The sequence below is a fragment of the Capra hircus genome, chromosome 4 (genome assembly GCF_001704415.2).
Source record: "Capra hircus breed San Clemente chromosome 4, ASM170441v1, whole genome shotgun sequence".
NCBI classification, from domain to species: Eukaryota; Metazoa; Chordata; class Mammalia; order Artiodactyla; family Bovidae; genus Capra; species Capra hircus.
The window spans coordinates 66,271,287-66,294,207 of NC_030811.1; the positions used below are offsets into that span (position 1 = coordinate 66,271,287).

At 35.0% G+C, this 22,921-nt stretch overlaps 1 protein-coding gene across 2 annotated transcripts in view; it reads left to right on the top strand.

The window, feature by feature from the left end:
• FOXP2 (forkhead box P2) overlaps positions 1-22,921 on the top strand; it is a 673,273-nt gene that overhangs the window by 451,360 nt on the left and 198,992 nt on the right. For both annotated transcript variants that reach the window (XM_018046611.1, NM_001285654.1), the window contains one exon: positions 22,047-22,136. In XM_018046611.1, the coding sequence (XP_017902100.1) occupies positions 22,047-22,136 (90 nt within the window). The remainder of the gene's footprint in view (positions 1-22,046; positions 22,137-22,921) is intronic.

Here is a 22,921-nt window from a genome sequence, read left to right on the forward strand (position 1 = left end):
CTTAATGTAATTAAATTACATTGGTTACTGATAGAAATATAGTTCGAAACATAGTTTAAGACATGGTTTTCATTTTCCATCACTGATGTGTTATTTTGTCTTTTTAGCTAAATTCCTAAAGGCCAGTGTCTGTTCCATCTACTAAATCTCTGTATAACTATGCCAGTTATCCGGTGTTTCAGGCTTGGTAAACAAAAGCAAAGGAAATGGGCTGGAAGTATATGGCGAATGAAAATAGGATGATAAGAGATGTGGTTCAGGCTTAAATGTCGCTTCTGTGAAAGGCCTCATTTTGCATATTCAAAACTTACAAGGTTGATTTTATAGTTTCAAACTCTTCCTCAAGTTGACACTCTTCATAGACAAATGTGTAATCTTTTGAACCAAATGGATATAAAGGTAGAATAAAGGGCACTTTAAAAAATACATACTGACATTTCTCTATGTCTCTTGATACAAACTGGTTGTGTGCTGGTGCGGTGAAAAAAGATATGAATCAAAGAAAGAATCCTGCAACAGAAAGCTTTAGCATCAATGTGTATGTGGGGGGAAAAAAGGAATAAATTCAGTGGAGAACCAAAGACCAGCCAAATCTTTAGAGGAGAATTTATCAGACAACTTGCCTTAGGACATCTATTGGAATGCAATAGAGGAGAAGTTAAACTTCAGGGCTTGATAGCTAGACAGTTATGCTACAAAATAAAAATGTGTTCTTACTAATGGTACATTAAATTCATAATTCATTAGTAACTTTAAAGAAGAATATTCCACTGTGGTGTTTTCAGCTAACTTTTGCTTACATTATTTTTCTCTTGAAAGCCAATATATCCTTTTCTATAAATCTGAGGTTATTTTTAATTGCTAAAATTTAATTGTGCATAATCACTTGATTTGCATAGGTTGTAGTTAATTTTCAGTAATACAACATAAAATACTTTCTGTTTTTATAAGAAAAAAGCTTAAAAACAACAGTAATAGCAAAACGTGAATGGGAAAGTAGTACAATAAATTCTATTTTAAATGTTCAACGATAATATACAGCTTTACTAATTAATCAGATACAAATTATTATAACTTAAAAACTTTATTTTGTTTGAGTTTAATGTAGATATTCTCTTTTTCAATATAATTGGTCATTGGCTTCATGCTTGTTTAAAAAAAAAAGTGTTCTTTCTGCTTATTTGCAGGTTTTTTCAATTTATTTTATTGCAAGACCTTTTCAAAGTGAACAAAAAAGGCACAGACCTTGATATGAGAGAAATGTATTTATGAATGCTTTCATTAACTAAGATGTATGATGTACCAATGGGCTGTTCCCAACTTATTAATTTAAGTTTTGTTGCACAGAACTGTTTCTGAGCTTGTTGTTCAGAAACAGAAATTCCTGTTCCCATAGAAACAATGTTGTATATGATCCCATATCAACCCTCAAAAGCTTATTTAACCATAATGTAACTGAAATAATACTAAGAGTTTCTATATACTTTTGCCTGAGTCCAGATCTCTGAGGCCCTCTGGACCTGACAATCAAAGGAGCGAGATGTAAATGGCTTCATACAATTTGTCTGGAAGTATAGGGAGAAATTTCTCAAAGATGAATGAGGAGAGCAGGCCAAAGGCTTGTCCACTGGTTCTTGATTCAGTTCTCTTGGGAGGGTAGAATGCATAAAGAAGGGGATCTTGAAGAAGGGTAATCTGCTGGGAATTAAATGGGAATCTCAGTTATTTAAAAGTCTTAATTTTATGTGTACGCCTTTAACATTGGTATGATAGTGAGAAAAACAAAAGAAAAAAAATTGAATTTTTTGGAGTCAGTGCTGTTTAAAAAGCTGTGACCATGAAAGTTTAACCATTCTAGGTCTACTTCCGCAGTACAATGTGAGGGGATTTGATAAAATGTTTTCAAAGTCTTAAAAAAAAAAAAAAAAGTTTGATTTCTGCCATAGTAGTGTCTGCAATGAGTAAGATGTGGTGGGTATGGAACCATCAAATGGTCAGGTGACATCTTGACCCTTCCTATGTAATGTTTTGTGATATCATTATAGTGAATAAACACAGTTATATACATGATTATAGTTACCAAGAGTATCAAAATGGTACTTAGTAGAGCAATTCTCAGACTTGACTTATCATCAGAATCACTTGGGGAGCTTTTAAAAAGTTGGCATTCTTAGATCCCACCTCAAACTTAATTAAATCAGCATCTTTGTAAGTGCAGGACTTTCTCTTTGTAACGTAGTCTCTTTTGTAATTCTGATGACCATCTACATAAGGGACCATCATGATAGATGTCCTAAGTGAATTGAACTGAGAATTTAGCATAATTTACAGTTTTCATAACAAAGTTTTTGGATAGAGGAATCCTTGAAATTGGTTTGTTTTTCAGTATTATGATCTTTCTGAAGTCCTGTTTAAACATAAATCTACAGAGTAAACCATTTTCTCTTAAAGGTAAATTTCAGCTAAAAAGTCCTAATTCTTAAAACCTGGCATGATAGACTTTTCTTATTTAAATATTCATTGGGAATAGTCAGTGTTAAATTGTCCTTTCTTATAGATTATGAGCAAAGGGCATCAGCAAATCACAAAGTCTCACTTTAAAACAAAATAGTGGCTAAAATTTATTTATGACATGGAAAAATATTTGTGACATTGTGGCCACCTCTGAGCATAAATTTTATTTATACTTGGTATGCATCTTAACTTGATTTGTAAAACATCTCCAGGTAACTCATGGAAAGAACCTCTATTATATGTCCATTTGTGTACATGTTGTTTTTCCCTGTTCATACTACTCTATATAATATTATAAAATAAGTTTGAAAATGTATTTTGAAATATATTCATTTCAGTATTTAAGCACAGGGTTAATATTTCACGCTATTGGTAAATTAATTGTAGCCACTAATATTCAGTTATATTTTGATAATTGTGTTATTATTTTCCTGGTATATTAAATGTTTTCATTGAATGAACATTTTAGTTGATTGACTAACAGTGCAAATAGCACTTGACAGTGATATATTCAGATACCACAGTGTAATAAAGACAGTTTTCTAAGAATTGCATATAACAACCGTAGAATTTTTAAACCAAAGATTCTATTAAATTGTAAGGAATTCAGACTTTTGCTGGAGCTTATCACTTTGTTAATAACTTGATATCATTCTTTAAGTAGCCATCGAAATTTAAAAAATTAAAAAGTTTCTGCTGTTTTTCAGTCACTTTTATCAGTCCTTGTCACTCTTCCTACTTTGTACTGTGCTCTGTTCTACTCATGGTTTTCCCTGGTGGTTATCTTCTAACTCATCTGTGGGGTACTTTATTATTTCACAGAGTGGTGACTGCCCTGTGGATAGGTGTGCACAGGTGTTCTGAATGTTACCTCCTCATGTTACATGTCTCATGTCCATGTTTCCAAGGCACACTAAAAATGACATAGCTGAGGCCTCTAAAGCAGTGCTTAATGAAAGAGAATGAGGCGGTAGCACTATGATGAAGGTCTAAGCTGTGAGGGTCTAATTGGGTGTTGGCAGGATGAGATGTTGACAGGGTCTTCTTTTTGTACAGCTATATCCATGGCTGTGGAATCACAGGAAGGTCCTGAGTGTGTATTTTGGATTTGTGCTCAAATTTCAGAATGCCTCATTTGTGTATACCAGTGTCTCAGCTGTGGCAGACTTTGTAATGAATTAGTATTGGACTCAGAAATTGAGTTTCTGCCAGAGGATTCTGGCGGTGAACATTCTCCTATAACAACAGACAAATGATAGCAGTAGAAATGCCAAGGGACTTCACAATAGCATGTCTCAGGATTCAGTGTAATGGCTTAACTTCAACATAAAGATGATCAGGGTAAGAGCAGCTTATTGTTCCACACTGGTGAGTGATATGTTAGGTGCCACTATGTAAATGAAGATAATTACAAGACAGTGCCAAAATGTGTCCTCCATGAGAAAGTGTGCAGGTCTTAAATAGATTATTCTGCAATCATATGAAGTCTTTTTGGGGGCAACAAAATCCCCCTTCTATGAAATGTTTAATATCTTTTGAGACACTGGGAGAAGAGTGCCATTTTGAGCAAAAACCAATTGAGATTCCTCCAAGATTGCAAAGGATCTTCCCAGTGTGACCCTCAGAAATAAAGTTTAATTTCCAGTTTTAACTATCCATCTTTCTATAAGCATTTTTTTTCATATGCTTCCTTTCTGATAACAAGCCAAAATGATTAAAGAGGAGAAACATTAAATTGAAAAGTGTTTTTCTAAAAAATGTATGGTTAAACAGCTTACTGCTTTGGGCAGAAGCTTTATATATTAAAAAACAGCAACTTTTGGAAGAAATTTCAGCACATGCTTTGTCACAGGATAAGGTAACTAGGTTCTTAACAATCTTGTGGGCTATTTGCTTTTTAAAAGCATTTTCTCTTATAGAAAAAATGCTTCTGGAATGCAATGACATTACTTTTTCCAAAATATAATATTTCTTCTTAACGACCAGCCACATGGAGCTCACTCTGTGTGGAATTTTTTTTTCCCCAATAAGTTCTTCCTCACACTACTTTCATATATTTTATTGTGGATAATTCTTTTCAAAGGCAGATCATGACCAATGAAGTTTGTGATCTATACCAAATAGTGTGTAACATAATGAAAAACAAAAAGACTAAAAGCAACACTATCAGGCAACTGTTTGCTTGTCAGTAATTAAATGGCAGACTCTGAAAGAACAGGCCAGTCCTGTTAATAGTTTTATCTCTATTACTTAACAAAAAGTAAATACTTAATGAGTGAAATATCTGATACAGTGACTCATCCTATTAACTATTTTTCTTTTGAAACATCAATTTCTAATAAGGGAAGGAAAGCAAATTAAAATGAAGTATTTTTTTTCTATTTATAAAGACAAAAAAGGAATGATAATGCACAGTGTTGTTGAATCTGATGGATGGGTGATCTCATACACTGTGGTGGGATTGTAAATGGGTACCGCCATTCTGGGGAAACATGATCATGTGTGTCAAAATTTGCTATCTGAGTGTCATTTGACCCCAAAATTAAACTTCTGTGAGATAATCTAAAGGCTGAGTTAGGAGGAAGCTCATAGCAGTGTTACTTAAAATTGAAAAACTTGGAAAAGTGTAAATATCAATCAGAGGAGAATTATATTAAATAAACCTTCTAAGGATTGGAAATAACGATGTGCTTTGCTGAATTTGAATTTTAAAAAAAAATTACAAACAGCTGTATCATCTTTCCCTAAATAAATTATTCTTTCACATAGAGTACTTTAGGTGTACATGGATGTTAGTAAATATCAGAGAGGTTTTAATAGAATTCTAATTTTGTAAGTAACTGAATCTAGAGCATGAAAAATACTTACATTTTTATGTTAACAAATTTTTAAACTGGAGTGACAAAAATACCCATGTGTGTAGATTATTTTTCTAGACCTATGATTAAAAGGCAGATTAGAGAGTGATTTCCTTTTCTACCTAAACAATCTTCCTAAGATAATTGAAGGACTTTCATTGAAGCAAGTGAAATAAAGCTTTTATGATAATAGTAATTTTTTTTTTTTTTAGATTTTAACTTTAAATAAAATGAAAGAGATGATGTGGAAAAGTCTTAGGTAAAAATTTTTAATATAACTTGATAAAGGAAAAGAAGTCTTACTAATGCTAATTTCAGTGTATAGATCACAAGTCAATCCTCCAGAGTCATCATATGAAGGTTTGAAGGGTACTCACCATATGTAAGGCACTGTGACTCTTCCTGTAGGGAATGCTAGGTGTCTTCCCTTAGTGTACAAGTTACATTTTAAATATCTGAAGCCAGCTGAGCATTTCATGTGTTTTACAAGTTTAGAAATATCTAAAGAAGCATTCTTTTCAATTAAATATCTTTTGAGCGATTGGGTGCATTTTACTGTACTGTGTATTCTTGGAAACATAAAGATTATTTAGAAACAGTTCCATCCATTAAGGAGCTTACAGTACCAGATATTGAGGGTAATGTAATGTATTCACCTAACAAGATTGTCAGAGGAGTTAGATTTTTGAATAGAAATGCTCCTTTTGCTAAAGCAAGGTGCAGAGACTTATTCCATGACCTTGGATTTCATGTATGCCTTCAATAAGTGACCCAAACTTTGGGCCATTGACCAGAGTTTGCTGGAGAAACATTGTTTTCTCTTAGCCTTCCTAGTCTTAAGTCTCACTGTAGTCATGGAACTAAGCTAACGAGTGAAAGCAAAACACAGAGGCATAGTTACCTTTAGGAACTTCATTTCTTATCATTTCCTACAAGCAGGGAATCATTCTGGGCCCTCCTATCTTCTGGTTCTTGAACTCTGGTTTTTACCAAAGTGCTATTTCCTATATGTATATTTATATATTTTTTATTTATGCATAAGCTTTTATGAGTCATTATTACAGACAAATATAAGAAATTATTTTTAAATCAGAGGTATAGTGTAACGTCTTTGATAACATTAAATTTTAAAATCTCAGGGAGCTTAAGAAAAATTTTAGGGCCAAAGCCCAGACAAAGTATGTGCATGCTCAATTAGGTCCGACTCTTTGCGACCCCATGGACTGTAGCCCACCAGGCTCCTCTGTCCATGGGATTTTCCTGGTAAAAACTGGAGTGGGTTGCCAGGGGATCTTCCCAACCCAGGGATCAAACCCACATCCCTTGTGTCTCCTGCATTGGTAGGTAGGCTGTTTACCATTGCACCATGCCCTAAAAGCCAAGAAGACCTGATAAAAATTATATGGAGTTATAGTTATTGATGTATTAAGGTGATGACTGTTATCACCATTAGTTTATATTTTATTTTCTTCTAAAGATCAATTTTATGCCTATTTTAATGTTAACGACTACAGTTCCACTGCTAATGAAAATCTAACCTAAACTTGGTATAGCTGGAACTCAGAATGGAAATACCCTCGCAAAATGGTTTCCTCTCTAAGATGAATTTGCCCAAGATCCTTAAAATCTATCTCTCTGAATTAGCTTCATAATGTATTACACAGGTATATATGTGTTTCATAATTTGCACTGTGGTTAACATAGCCTAAAATCATAAAATTCCAACTACTTTTTAATATGAATATATTCCTTCTTCCATTCATTTGATCAACACTTTTTGAATAATCACAATCTTTCATCAGCAGTTGGCTATCAGTGACAAGCATTTCCTCTTTCCAGGGAGTCTTGTGTTTCACTCTTTTGATTGCCCTGCAAGACTAGTAACCTGTAAACTGATGGGAAGAAGGCATCTCTCCAGAGTTCATTATTGGTAGGGATAAGGCCATACAGAAACTTGGAATGGAGCTGGGATTAGAACTTGGAATTTCTGTGGCCTCTTTGGCAACTCTGCCACTTTGTTTCTAAGGACACTGTAATTTTAGCTGTAGGGGTTTTCCATTGGAGCTTCTGAACCCACTGGGTCTGCAGGTGAACTAATCAAGGCTTCTCTCTTCTCAAATGGTTTTGCTGTCACCTCTCTCTTCTCCTCTGGGACTGGCCTAGTTAGCTTCTGGGTTAGTTTAGAGGCTCTCTGCCTCAAGGCTCTTTCCTTTAGATCTCCTGTAGCATTTCCTCCCCTTGGTGCCAAGCAGGGTCAAAATCTTTGCCTCGGGGTTCCTGGCTACTGATCCTCTTCCTTGCTGAGGGAAGGGTAAATAGAGAACAAGTTTTGCATTTTTCTTATCTGTGTCTTAGTGCAGGAAGTTAAGATAGAAACTCTAAAAGGAACTTTTCTCTGCTTTGCTTGGTCTGGCTGTTTTGAAAATGTGCTTACTTACTTGTCCTATGGGTGGTCCAGATCATCCTTTTGCAGTGCCTTTTGCAGTGGTCTCATGACCATTCTTTCTCATAGAAAAGCTGCCCAAGTCTTCAACTCACTCCCTTAACTAACCTGTAAAATACAGTTAAGAGGACTTCATTACGTATTAGGACTGAAGCACATTTCCTCTGATAAGATGAATAGTATTTATCTTTCAGTGAAAAACTTGGTGTTAAAAAAAAAAAAAAAATCCTTTTCTGAAATACTTTTCTAGCTAAGGTTGCCAGATTTAGCAAGTAAAACTACAGATAAATTCAAATTTAACGAGGCATTCTCTATTTTATCTGGCAATCCTACTTCTGAATCCATGAGAACATAGTACCTACTGTTTTATGCTTGTTCTATGTTTGGTTGTGACAGATAATTTAAAAATTTTTTCATCTTAAAATTTTTTTTTTCCCTCTGTAACCAACATCCTGAATTGAGTGCTTATTAGCTTTAAAGTCACTGTCTTTTAGGGCGAGTAAATTCCCTTTAGTATACAATTTATATAGCTGATTCTTCTCATGAAAAGTAAGGAAAATAAAAATAATTTGAATTGGATCTTGGAATTCTTTATGTTGTTCTACTTGGCATAACTAATGATACTGCTAGGACTCAGAATTTATTTCGTTCTATTACCCCAAGCAGTTTTTTTCTTGTATCTTTTACTGTATAAAAGTCTTTTCAATGAGATACTCTTCCTGACCACCCCTTGTGGAAAAGACAAGAGCTTCAAAGTCAGCCAGATAGGTTTTCAAATCTCTTATGCCGTTTCAAGTGTGTGTGAAACAGCTTGGGCATATAACCTGACTACTTGGAGTGAGCTTCAGTTTACATAGCTATGATAAAGAAGAGTGTTAGAGAAGGAAGTGAGATAGTGTGAGCTAGGGTTTGTAATTGTAGCTAGCATGTGATGAGTACCGAAGAAGCATTTATTCTTCCTCTCTTCCTTTTTGTTATGACTGAGCCCCTAGAGCTACTTTTTTGTACTTCCTTTCAATGGCATTCAGCTCCTCCCTGCTTTGCACTGTACTTATATTGAATATAGTTTTATCTTGCCTACTATACTAAAATATCCTTGAGGGCAGGTGATTGGGAACACAGGGTGCATTGTGTATGTGTATGCAGATGTGGTGATGCAGACCTGGAGGAGGAGAGCTTAACAGTACGTTCATAGCATTATAAACCCTTTCACTCAGCCTCAGAGAGAGAACTTTCAAAAATATAATAGAACACGAAGTTGATAAGATATTCTTCCCATCCAGTGGGGCATTTTTCTGCTTGAATAGATTTCCCAGAACTAAATCCTGAAAGATGATGCTGTGGAAGTGCTGCACTCAATATGCCAGCGAATTTGGAAAACTCAGCAGTGGCCATAGGACTGGAAAAGGTCAGTTTTCATTCCAATTCCAAAGAAAGGAAATGCAAAAGAATGCTCAAACTATCGCACAATTGCACTCATCTCACATGCTAGTAAAGTAATGCTCAAAATTCTCCAAGCCAGGCTTCAGCAATACGTGAACTTCCTGATGTTCAAGCTGGCTTTAGAAAAGGCAGAGGAACCAGAGATCAAATTGCCAACATCTGCTGGATCATGGAAAAAGCAAGAGAGTTCCAGAAAAACATCTATTTCTGCTTTATTGACTATGCCAAAGCCTTTGACTGTGTGGCTCACAATAAACTGTGGAAAATTCTGAAAGAGATGGGAATACCAGACCACCTGACCTGCCTCTTGAGAAATCTGTATGCAGGTCAGGAAGCAACAGTTAGAACTGGACATGGAACAACAGACTGCTTCCAAATAGGAAAAGGACTACGTCAAGGCTGTATATTGTCACCCTGCTTATTTAACTTATATGCAGAGTACATCATGAGAAACGCTGGACTGGAAGAAACACAAGCTGGAATCAAGATTGCTGGGAGAAATATCAATCACCTCAGATATGCAGATGACACCACCCTTATGGCAGAAAGTGAAGAGGAACTAAAAAGCCTCTTGATGAAAGTGAAAGAGGAGAGTGAAAAAGTTGGCTTAAAGCTCAACATTCAGAAAACGAAGATCATGGCATCTGGTCCCATCACTTCATGGGAAATAGATGGGGAAACGGTGGAAACAGTGTCAGACTTTTTGGGGGGAGCTCCAAAATCACTGCAGATGGTGACTACAGCCATGAAATTAAAAGACGCTTACTCCTTGAAAGAAAAGTTATGAGCAACCTAGATAGTATATTCAAAAGCAGAGACATTACTTTGCTGACTTTTGCTGACTAAGGTCCGTCTAGCCAAGGCTATGGTTTTTCCAGTAGTTATGTATGGATGTGAGAGTTGGACTGTGAAGAAGGCTGAGCGCCGAAGAATTGATGCTTTTGAACTGTGGTGTTGGAGAAGACTCTTAGAATCCCTAGGACTGCAAGGAATCCAGCCAGTCCATTCTGAAGGAGATCAACCCTGGGATTTCTTTGGAAGGAATGATGCTGAAGCTGAGACTCCAGTACTTTGGCCACCTCATACGAAGAGTTGACTCATTGGAAAAGACTCTGATGCTTGGAGGAATTGGGGGCAGGAGAAGAAGGGGACAACAGAGGATGAGATGGCAGGATGGCATCACAGACTTGATGAACATGAGTCTGAGTGAACTCTGGGAGATGGTGATGGACAGGAAGGCCTGGCGTGCTGTGATTCATGGGGTCGCAAAGAGTTGGACACGACTGAGCCACAGAACTGAACTGAACTGAACTGAAATAAGTATTAAACTAACGTTTCAGGAATTTCAGTGTGCCAAGTCCATTAGTTCAAACACATACATATCTATTTAACATTTCGCAAAATTCCTATAAAGGTAAAAACCAGGAGTCTGTCACAGTTAACCAGTACTTAAGTATGAAATAACTAATACCGCTGGGGGAGTTATATGATTTCAAAAGTCATCACTTGAAATCACACTACTGTATACTTTAAAATATTTTTGAATGCATTATCTTCTCTGATTTGAAAATCACCTATAGGCAAAGGTAAATATTATTAACTGAATTTGTAAATGAAACAATTAAGGCTTGTTGTGACGTTAAGTAATCCAAGTTCAATGGCGAATAAAAGGCAAAAAGATAGCATCTGAAATTGAGTCAATACCATACATCATATACTTTCTTTCCTAACTGCAAATGGAAGGTTTGCTTTTGTTTTTTTTTGGCTGTCTTTTAAAAACTGAAGATGGGAATACCAGACCTCCTTATCTGCCTCCTGAGAAATCTGTATGCAGGTCAAGAAGAAACAGTGAGAACTGGACATGAAACAACAGACTGGTTCCAGATTGGAAAAGGAGCATGTCAAAGCTGTATATTGTCACCCTGCTTTTTTATTAACTTATATGCAGAGTACATCATGCGAAATGCCAGGCTGGAAGAAACACAAGCTGGAATCAAGATTGGTGGGAGACATATCAATTACCTCAGACAGGCAGATGACGCCATCCTTATGGCAGAAAATGAAGAGGAACTAAAGAGCTTCTTGAAAGTGAAAGAGAAGAGTGAAAAAGCTAGCTTAAAACTCAGTATTCAGAAAATGAAGATCATGGCATCTGGTCCCATCACTTCACAGCAAATAGATGGAGAAGCAATGGAAACAGTGACAGAGTTTATTTTCTTGGGCACCAAAATCACTGTAAAAGGTGACTGCAGCCATGAAATTAAAAGATGCCTGCTTTTTGGAAGAAAAGTTATGACAAGCCTAGACAGCATATTAAGAAGCAGAGACATTACTTTGCCGACAAAGGTCTGTATAGTCAGTTATGGTTTTTCCAGCAGTCATGTATGGATGTGAGAGTTGGACTATAAAGAAAGCTGAGTGCCAAAGAATGGATGCTTTTGAACTGTGGTGTTGAAAACTCTTGAGAGTCCCTTAGACTGCAAGAATATCAAAGCAGTCAATCCTATAGGAAATCAGTCCTGAATATTCACTGAAAGGACTGATGCTGAAGCTAAAGCTCCAATACTTTGGCCACCTGATGTGAAGAACTGACTCCTTGGAAAAGACCCTGATGCTGGAAAAGATTGAAGGCAGGAGAAGAAGGGGACAACAGGATGAGATGGTTGGATGGCATCACCGACTCAATGGACATGAGTTTGAGCAAGCTCCGAGAGTTGTTGGTTGACAGGGAGGCCTGGCATGTTGCACTCCATGGGGTTGCAAAGAGTTACACAAGACTGAGCGACTGAACTTAAGTGAACTGAAAATCTGAAGATAACTGTTAGGATGCATAATAACGTTACATATATTTTAAGTGACGCATTCTCTTCTACTTGATATAATTTAAATTTCCATGGCTTTTGGCCAGGTTAAGAATTTTAAAAGATTCTGATTGAGTAGGATAATACTAAGTTAGAGCAGTGGAAAAGTACACAGCCCTTTATTCACTTCTGGAGGCAACATTCTAGAAGATAGCCATGTATCTACATGTCATCAGTATATGTAGAAGCACATACTCTAACATCTTCAATATCTGGTTTTACTCTATAGTCTATATTTCTCAGAACAATGACAGAAAAGCTTCCTGACTTTTGCTTCTCTGACAGTTCCAATTTTTTTTCATTCTTAGTAGATAACTACACTTCCTTATTTTTTGAGTTCATTGAGACCATCCAGGATGAACTCTTTCTGCCTCTGCAAGTAAATTATCTCTCATCTGTGTTCTTCAGTCAGTCTCAGGGGATAATGCATTTCTTCTCCCCAGAGACTATCACCTTTATCTGCTCCATGATTGAGCCTGTCTCCTCCAGTGATATTCTCTAATCTTTGTTATAGCTTCTGCTGCTGCTGCTGCTGCTGCTGCTAAGTCGCTTCACTCATGTCCGAGTCTGTGCAACCCCAGAGATGGCAGCCCACCAGGCTCCCCTTTCCCTGGGATTCTCCAGGCAAGAACAGTGGAGTGGGTTGCCATTTCCTTCTCCAATGCATGAAAGTGAAATGTGAAAGTGAAGTCGCTCAGTCGTGTCTGACTCCTAGCGACCCCATGGACTGCAGCCCACAGGCTTCTCCGTCCATGGGATTTTCCAGGCAAGAGTACTGGAGTGGGGTGCCATGGCCTTCTCCGCTCATTATTGAGTTTTGTTTATTTGAAACAAACAGCAAACAAACAAGACCTCTGAAACTAGAGTTCTTTGTCTTGGTCTTCACAAAATGTATCAGAAGAATTACTTGCACTCATGACCATGGTTTTTTCCCATTGATTTCCCAACAACTCACCGAATCTAACTTCTGCTTTAATGCTTATGGGAACTGATATCTGATAGGTCACATGCACACTATCAGATCAACAAGGAGTTTCATCATTCCTTAGCTTCTTAGAAGTTTTGGTTTCAGAACATAATTTTCTCCCTTCAAAATTCTTTTCTTTTTGTTCTTTCCTCTTTTATTTCTTCCAGCTTCTTTGAGATATAACAACTCAACTTCCTTGAATTGACATCACAGTCCTTTTATTTAAATATATAACAGCTTTGGTAAAATATAATTTGCATGCTATAAAATTTACCCTTTTAAAGTGTACGGTTTAAGTGACTTTTGGTATATTCACAAAGTTGTGCAACAATCACCACTGTCTAAATCTAGAATATTTTCATAACCACAAAAAGAAACCCCATACTCATTAGCAGTGGCTCCCCATTCTCCTCTTCCCCCAAGCCCTGGCAACCACTAATTTACATTTTGTCTCTATGGATTTGCCTAATCTGGACATTTCATATAAATGAATCCTGCAATGTATAGTCTTTGTGACTTTCCTCACTTAGCATAATGTTTTCAAGGTTCATCCATGTTTTGGAAAACTTTTATTGGATAGACTGAATTTTGTTTATACATTCATCCAATAAAGGGCATTTGGTTTTATTCCATCTTTTGGTTCTTATAAATAAAACTGTTATGTACAACTGTTTGTATGAACATAAGTTTTCATTTCTCTTGGGTATATACCTAGTTATAGAATTATTCAGTCTTATGGTAATTCTGTGTTCAACATTTTGTAGATAGCTTCTTGATTTATATCACTGTGCTCTCCTTACCGTTTATTGCCTTCCTTTTTCACTATTTTCTCATCTTCTTTAGACAAAATGTGATATTCCCCAAGTTTTGCACCTGGCTTTTCCTCTCTCTTCATTCTCTTTTCCAGCAGTCTAATGGTCTCCTTTTGTCTTCACTACCATCTCTCTCTTACTTTTAGGAATCTGCTGTCAGCTTGATCACTGTCAGCATTAGCGCTCAACATTATGAATCAACTAAAGAAATCTTCACTTGGTTATTCTGCCAGCAGTCAACCAGCTTCATCTTCTTTCCAAAGCCTGTGTTTCATATTTGCTTTTCCCCCTTTTCCAATAGGGACACAGCTATACTTGATCCTTGACTCAAACATTTGAAGTCATCATCTACCTCCTTACCTTTTATCTTGAACCCAGTTACTAGATTCTGCTATTTTTTTACAGTTTCTCTAATAATTCTTGTTTTCAACTAAAATGTTTCTTATTAATTTTACTGTCTCTTATAGGTGGGTAGAGTAAAGAATCTGTCTGCCAATGCAGTATATGTGAGTTCGATCCCTGGGTTGGAAAGGTCCCCTGGCATGGGAAATGGCAACCGACTCCACAGTTCTTGCCTAGAAAATTCCATGGACAGAGGAGCCTGGCAAGCTATAGTCCAGGGGTTCGCCAAGAGTTAGACACAACTGAGCACGTATACCTTTTAATTGGTCTTTCTACCTTGTATCTTTCTTTACTCTCTTTATCACTTCTCATCTCCCTTCAATCCATGACTTCAGTACTGTCCTTGGCCAAGCACATCCCATCATTTCCAGATTCAGCAACATTTGCCCTTACCTGCTAAATATATCAAGTCTCTTTGCTGATTATTGTTTAGTTATACTCATTAATGAGTTCCAGTAAATCTTCCCATGAGGTAACACTACTAAATTAAGCACATGTTCTATCCACATGCAATTATTTTATTTTTACTGTGTATGACCCTACATGTTCTTTGCTTCTGTTAAATGTGGTCACCTTCTGTCATCTCCAAAAGATGAACTGTCTGTCGTGTAAGTTCAGCCCAAATGTCGTATATCCATAAATTGTATCTAATCTCCCCAACTGAAAATAATCTCTTCTACTTAACGAACTCCTGAAATGTTTTAAAAACCCTTTCTATGGCTTTTGATATTACAGTACATGTTTACTATTATTAGGCTGTAAGCTCTTTGATGGTAGAAACAATGACACATCAAATGTTACCTCTGCAAGCATGCAATGCTTATTAGTTATTTGCTTTGTACCTGGGACACAATTGCAATTTTTTTTGAATGACAAGCAATTGTTGATGTATTTTATTCTTACAGATATTTTCCTAAATGCTGCCTCTTTTGCAGTGTTACTTTTAAATTGCAAAGGGAATCCAGAATATGGTATTCAGGTATTACACTATAATTTAGTAGCATGTATTTTCAGTTCATCTCTAATATGGAATTTGAAATTATAACAGTATAGCAGTAATGAGTCTTCAATCCATATCCAAACAAAAGATGATATTAGTCTTATAATGAGAAAAAAGAAATGTGATGGTATGGGAGAATGAAAGTAAATCCAAATTCATTTAGAAAAAATAAAATATTTTATAGCAGAGAGAGAAATAACTGAAAGAATACACATAAACTGTTGTAGTTCCTGGAACATGTACCATGAAAAAGAGATGTTGCGAAACTATTTTAATAAAATTAGTTCCAATTCATCTTTACCTTTCATATTTGAGAATTTAGACAGACTTCTAATATATGAACAAGAATTACATTTAGTATTGCTGTAGGTTATATTAGTGTATCGTGTGTGTTTCAATAGCCATTTATTATCATTAGCAGCAGAATAAAGAAGGAAATAGGGATATGAATACCACATAACTTGGTATTGTTTACTGCAGCCTGTGGAATGCTGGCTCAGAGGAAAAGAATGCGTTCATTCCACTAAACTGAGTGTACGATTTGAGACCTGAAAAAACAAAGCCTGTCTTAGCCATGAGTTACTATTAACTTACAGATTTATTTTATGCAAGGGTATCTCAGCTTATCTGGGAGTTTGGAGCCATACTGGTATATACTGTGTATTGGGTTGGGGCCTGAACCTTAAGGACTTTGTTGGAACTTTGGAGGATGACTTGTGGATCCATTCCATAACATATTCAATACTTTATTTTTCTCCTTTTTGAATCCACATCATGAATGCTAAGCTAATATAGCCTGACATTTGATTGGTAAATAGGATGCTGTACAATTAATACTCACCCTTATTAAATAACATAAAATAAATGATTGTAGCTTCTCAGTTTGGCCTTCATAGTGGTCCACAACATAAACATAACATATCCACACATTTATTCTTTAACTTTATTTAAAATATACTGTAACACAGAAATAAAATTATTTTAAAAATGTATTTTCTAGTAATTAGCTTTTTTTTTCCCAACAAACTTAGTCTAATTATGTATCAGACATGATAAAATGAAAGGTCAATTGCTACAGATACATAATTTCACTCTGAGAGATTGCTGTTTGAAAATAGGTTATGACAATTAGATGATTAATTTTCTTCTATTAAATAGCATTATGAGACTTCAGATTACATTTATCAGTATATTCTCTTTAGTAGGGACATAATGGGAGGAAAGGCTGAACAGAATTGGAATTTGTCTCCTTTGTGGAAGGACCTGAATCTACTCATTATCAACTACACTTGTGAAAATAATTTAAAAATGAAATTGTTTGAAAACTTACTATATGCCGAGTATTCAAAGTAACATGTTAAAAATGTCATATGTTAAAGGTTAAAATATGTGAGTGTGAGGAGCAAAATTCTGGATATCCTACTGGCAAAATTTTTTTGGTTCTGGTTATCTGCAAAGTATACACCCCTTGTCAGTTTAAGTAGGGAGTGCCTGTGTAAACATTCTTGTTTCGCCTGTTCCACATAATCGTTTCTTGTATCATATTTCTTCTGACCTCGCTATCTGAAACCAATTACAGGAGATCCATTTGGGCTGCATCTATTTTCATAAGAAGCCTAGGCAGCAGTGTTTTTCTCAGAGATGAATATCAACATCAAATATGCTTCTGAGTGCTTTGTTATTTATGTTTCAGAGAGATTTTGTAGCCTTCAGCTCTCAAGAATGTGTCACGCTGTGCTGTTTATACATTGAAGATATTAATGGGCCTAGATGTCATTTTTCATTTTAACGTCTCAAATGCAACAGGCTGATAGGTTAAGCATTCCTATTTTTATGAGGAGAGATATGAGCGATGTCTGTTTTTTCCAAAATATACATATATTTACTTTGAAAAAAAAGAAGTTATTTATAAACGTGAGAGTACTTAACATTTTTGGTTTCACTGGGTGTTTCTAAGCTATTCTCAAACACTTTACTCCTGGCAAAAGTTGTCAGTGTTCTTCAAGAACTAAAAAAAAATATTGATCTGGCAGGTCACAAAGTTTTTTTACTCTTAATTCTCATAATGACACACTCATTAGAATTACTCTTTGTCTAAGTGATTCCTAACTAACTAAAGTTATTACTATTTTATAAGGGTGACATGCTTCAACTTTGCTTCACAAATTTTTCGTTTGTTTGAAATTACACAGTAACTATTAGCAATGATATTTGCAATAAACATTTATAAGAAAATGCAGTGAATTCTGGAAAACATATACATCCCCACACTTCTGCAGCTTAACAAAAAGTATGCCTTTATTATAAAGATTTTAATTTGATTCTGATTTTTAAAATGTCCTATCTTTTTTTAGCTTTGCTAAAGTTAGATAACTACATTAAATGAAGTCCACCCTTAATTCAAAACAAATGTGTTTTCGGAAACTAGATAGGGCTTGACTTCATTGGAAACCTTTCTTGTTATTTATTTGCATCAAACTCAGTTATTATTAAAGGAATTTTTGCCAGCATCTTTGCCTTTTATTCTAAATTATTATTGTTATTTTTTTGTTTCACAAAGGGTGATTATATAAATACCTAAATGGCTCACAGAACTTAATGAATAGCTCTTTTCTATTTATCAATTAAAGTGGACAAGCAATTTTAAAATTAATATTCTATATAATTTGACACCTAACCCCATATATTGAAGGCAATATTTTATCTCATAATCTTTCATTATTTGAATAGCTACAATAATAAACTACAAAGATAAACTAAATATCTTTGAACATTTGTTTATTGACTTCAGTCCTAAAATGTTATCCAGAATACTGGAATTAAAAATATCATGTGATGCCTGCAGTTAGAATGCAAACTGCCAAAGATTTCAGCTTATGAGTTTTAAATCATTCCGATCTCTTGGAATTGTTTTTGTCCTCCCATCTCTTATATTTACTATAGCAGTCTCTACTACTACTAAAAGAATGCTGATATAAGCAAGTAGTTCTTTTTCATAAGAGTTTGTATTGAAAGATGATTCTTTACTATTTTAAAGATAAGTATAAATGCATATGAAACCAAGGTACTTTAAAAGTAGAAGCATGTTTTAGCTAGCTATTTTGTGTATTCCATTTTTATTATGATTCCTTTATTTTTTTTTATAACATTTTCAGGTATCTATTATGCTGCCTTCCTATTATAATATGATTCTGGAATAGTGGATAATATTAAATTATTTCAACTCCTCTGAATACAACTCAAGTAGTCATTTTGATGTGATGCATTTAGATCATACATATGTCATCTGTTTCTTGTGCTCAGACTGGCAGAAATGTCAGCACCATCAATTAATGAATGAGATTAAATTAGTACAATGCAAATAATATAGCAGGAATATATATAGTTTCCACTAAGTTATTACTCTTTTTATTTATTTATTTTTATTTTTTATTTTTATGATGTACATTTTAATTAGTAATATTTTCATGACATGTAATTCTAAAATATCTACTTTAATGTATTTCTATAGGCACTGGGTATTATGTATTCTGTTGGGTTCCATGTTTAGATTGAGTTGAATGAATACAATGCAAGTTTGTGAAGGAGATAGCCTTCTAGATTTGAGAGACAAACGCCTTAGCTTTTGCCAGACTCTGCTACTGCTTTGTGACTTCAGTCATATTATTGTAATATTGGTTTTTCAGTTGCCTGTCTACAAAATGTGAAAGCTGGGCTTAACAATTTCTGAAGTTTTGTCCAGTTTTAGATTCTTCAGTAATTTTATTAGTAAAAACTTGTCAAGTGATTAGAATTTTACAATAGTTTAGAGCTCCATCGGGTATTGGTAGAACATGTAATGATATTTAAGTCAAGGTTGATGGAAACACTTAGCCCTAAAAACAATATTGTTGTTATTCAGTTGCTAAGTCATGTCCAGCTATTTGCAACCCCATGGACTGTAGCACACCAGGTTTCCCTGTCTACTCGCTCCTGAAGTTTGCTCAAACCCATGTCCATTGAGTCAGTGATGCCATTCAACCATATACATTCTGTGATCATTCCATTCAAAATGAAAGTGAAAGTGTTAGCTCCTCAGTGGTGTCCAACTCTGCAGCCCCATGGACTGTAGCCTACCAGGCTCCTCTTTCCATGGGATTCTCCAGGCAAAAATACTGATGTGGGTAGCCATTCTGTTCTCCAGGGAATCTTCCCAACCCACAATCACACCCAGGTCTCCCATACTGCAGGCAGATTCTTTACCATCTGAGCCACCAAACACAGATTCAAATTATAAGGAGATTATATAGTTTCCCTTTTAAGTTCTGGTAAACACATATGGTCTCTTTGCAGGTTTAAAAAAAAGAAGTGATTTATTATGATGTCAGAGCTGTCCTTTCCTTTACTTATTGTTCTTCTTTACCAGAGTTTTACTCATTGCCTCTGACAGTTCCTTTGACAACACAGAGACACACTAGAATGCACTCTGACCTGGAAGCAGGAGACCTTGGGAGCACATGATTACTCTAGGCCTCATTTCTCTCATTTGCTAAAATGAGGGAGTCAGATTGGATGACTTGTAATATCGCTTTTAGTCCTAGTCATTCATGATTCCGGGATTGTGAACTATATTCATTACAAAGTCTTTAAGAATAAGCAATGGCACCCCACTCCAATACTCTTGCCTGGAAAATCCCATGGATGGAGGAGCCTGGTAGGCTGCAATCCATGGATGGGGTTGCAAAGAGTCAGACACGAATGAGCGACTTGATTTAAGAATAATATGTATGTGTTGCTGTGTCTGTGGAATTAAATATAAACTATATAAAGCTGTTTATATATATATATATACACACACACAAAATAAACTAATAAATTAAAAATGGAACTTCTAGGAAAAAAAATTAGGCAAACTGTGTGTGACTTTTGGCATTAAAGGGAAAAATAGTTGATTTTTTGATCTTGAGAATTTCATATAGATGTAGCCTAAATCACACTATATTAATTTCCATTTGAAAAGTAACAGTTGTCTTTTTTTTTAAATGAACTTCCGTTAAAGAAAGAAAGAAAGCTATATTATACAGGATATCAAACTGAAATTTTTTAAACTGAATTTTGTGATAATGAAGTATTTATGGAATTTTTCTTTGATATTTTTTCCAGCTGAACTTTATAATAAAACTGCCTGAGATCACTGGAATGTGCTAGCCTTAGAAATATTTAGGCTGACTTGTAATTACTTGAAAATTTAAAAAAACAATTGAAGTTGTTGTGAATGAGTGAGTGTGTCTCCGAATGTGAAAAGTGTGCTTGACAAACTGTGCCAGATCCTGCTAAGGGAAGGCAAATCAGTGTTGTTAGGAGATGTGCAGGGGCATTCAGTTTGTTTACTTTGGTTTCTATGTCTGCCTGCCTTCTCAGAAAACTTGCTTGGAGCCAGACTGTAGCAGCCCTCTCTCTGTCTTTTCATAATTGATCAGGGGATGACTGCCTTCCCTGAGGGTTAAGACGTGGCAACTTTTTCTGTTTGCTCAGCATCTCAATGCAGTAGTTCAAACATTGTTCACACCAGCTGGCAGTGTAATGCCATATGCACATCTTGTCAAAGCAACTGTTGTCATGGATACTAGAAACTCTCTTAAAAACCAGCTCATTGATTCCAATCAAATTTGTACTTTTTATAAGCTTAGAATCTGAATTATTATAGAAGAATATTGATCTAAGATATTTTTCCCATCAGGAAAAATTTACCTAGTACCTTAAAACAGTGAATAACCAAGTAGGGTAATGATTTATTTTAGTTTTATGTGTTGAAAAATTTCATCATCTAGTGTTCGTTGGACTCAGTTGTTGAGAAAAACAATGAGTTTTTAGAGGATCTCAAAAGTTTTTTTTTTTTAATTAGTTTACACTGCTACCTTTAAAATATCTCAATATGTATTTTGTATGACATTAGTTTTTATATGATAAATTTATAAGGTCCAATCACCAAGCTGTCCCTCCTCTAATAAATGATATGCTTACATAAATTCCTTATGTTAAGTTTTATCTTCCTGAGTGGGACAGAAAACATAAAAATAAATGAAAACATCTTCTATTTTGATTGGTATTCTGTCACACATAGAAACAAACCTGATTGGTTGAGTGGTAATTTCTTTGTTCTCTGATTTTGCTAAGAATGCAAATGAAAACCACTCAATTTTATTTGGTATTAAAACTGCACTTTATTTTGTCAAAGGAGAGGTTTCCCCTTGAATTGTAAGTACAAAAAAGTGTTTTTAATCTTTAGTGAAAATCCTTATTAATTCACTTTCAAGATAATCTGATGTTGATTTGTCAAATTTAATTACAGCTTCCGGTAACACTTGAAGTCTACTGCTTATGCTTCAAAATTGTAATATGAAAATGCAAATTGAATGATAATTTAAAAGGGACTGGGCATTTTGGTTGAACACTCGAGGACAAGTTCTATGTGGAAATGAGGTTGTTGATGCGGTTTATGATTTCTTTCTCTTTAAGCACTTTAAACAGATTAACTTTATTTTTTTCAGGATTACATTTATCTCTATTATTTTAAATAAAGTTGTATAATGTGTGTTATGTGATTTTTTCACATTAGAAGAAAACTAATATTTAATAATTCTCTAGAAAGGGAGGATGGTGGGGGTGGGATTGCCATACATTGAAGTTTATTACTATTGACCAAAGAATAACTGATAATTTACCTTTCAAAAAATATTTAGATATTGCTCACTTTTCACTTCTAGGCTCTCCAAGCAGCAAGACAACTTCTCTTACAGCAGCAGACAAGTGGATTGAAATCTCCCAAGAGCAGTGATAAACAGAGACCACTGCAGGTTAGTAAAGCAGCACTCCTATCCTTGAGGTCTTACTTTAAAACATGTCTGTAATGATAATAGATATGCAGACCCAGTTGTATACATACAGAAAATTATTACATTTGCATATGTAAGTAATTGTAATTCAAAAAGAGAACTCATATAATCTTCTTGAAATAGAAAAGGATAATATTCTACTAGCTAAATTTCAGAAGTTCACAAGTTCACTTAGTGGACAAATTATGTAGAGATAACATTTAGGATACATAGGCTTTAAGAGTTTTGTGTAAAACTTTCTAATGAAAGTTGATTCACAAACAGGTTAAGTGTGAAATTTCTTCCTTAAAAACAAAGTCATAGTAAAATGGTAGAGAAGGAAACAAAGCAGTCTTAAGACAACCCTTCTGCAGTTGTATTCAAGTGACAAATGCAGAAAACCTCCAAAGTTGCCAGAAAAACTGTTTGAGTTTGCCAAGGAGTTATTGCTGTTGCTACAGTTATAAAAACACATTCTGGAGTTTGTTGTCCTTATTCACTATGTTTGTCCTATGAAACTGATATTATGTATGTCTTTTAAAGTAACTTTTTGCCACATAATATAATCATTGTTTTATATAGCCTTAACCAAAATGTATGGGACATAGGTGGAAGAAACATTTTTAGAGTCATATTTTTGAAATATTTGGAAGGCAGACTCTGGAATTGCATAAAACCTTATTCAAAATGTTTATCAGTTCTGTTGAAAGATAAGCAATGCTTTTTTTGAATCATGTGTTGTATACATGTCTAATAAGTTGTTGTTT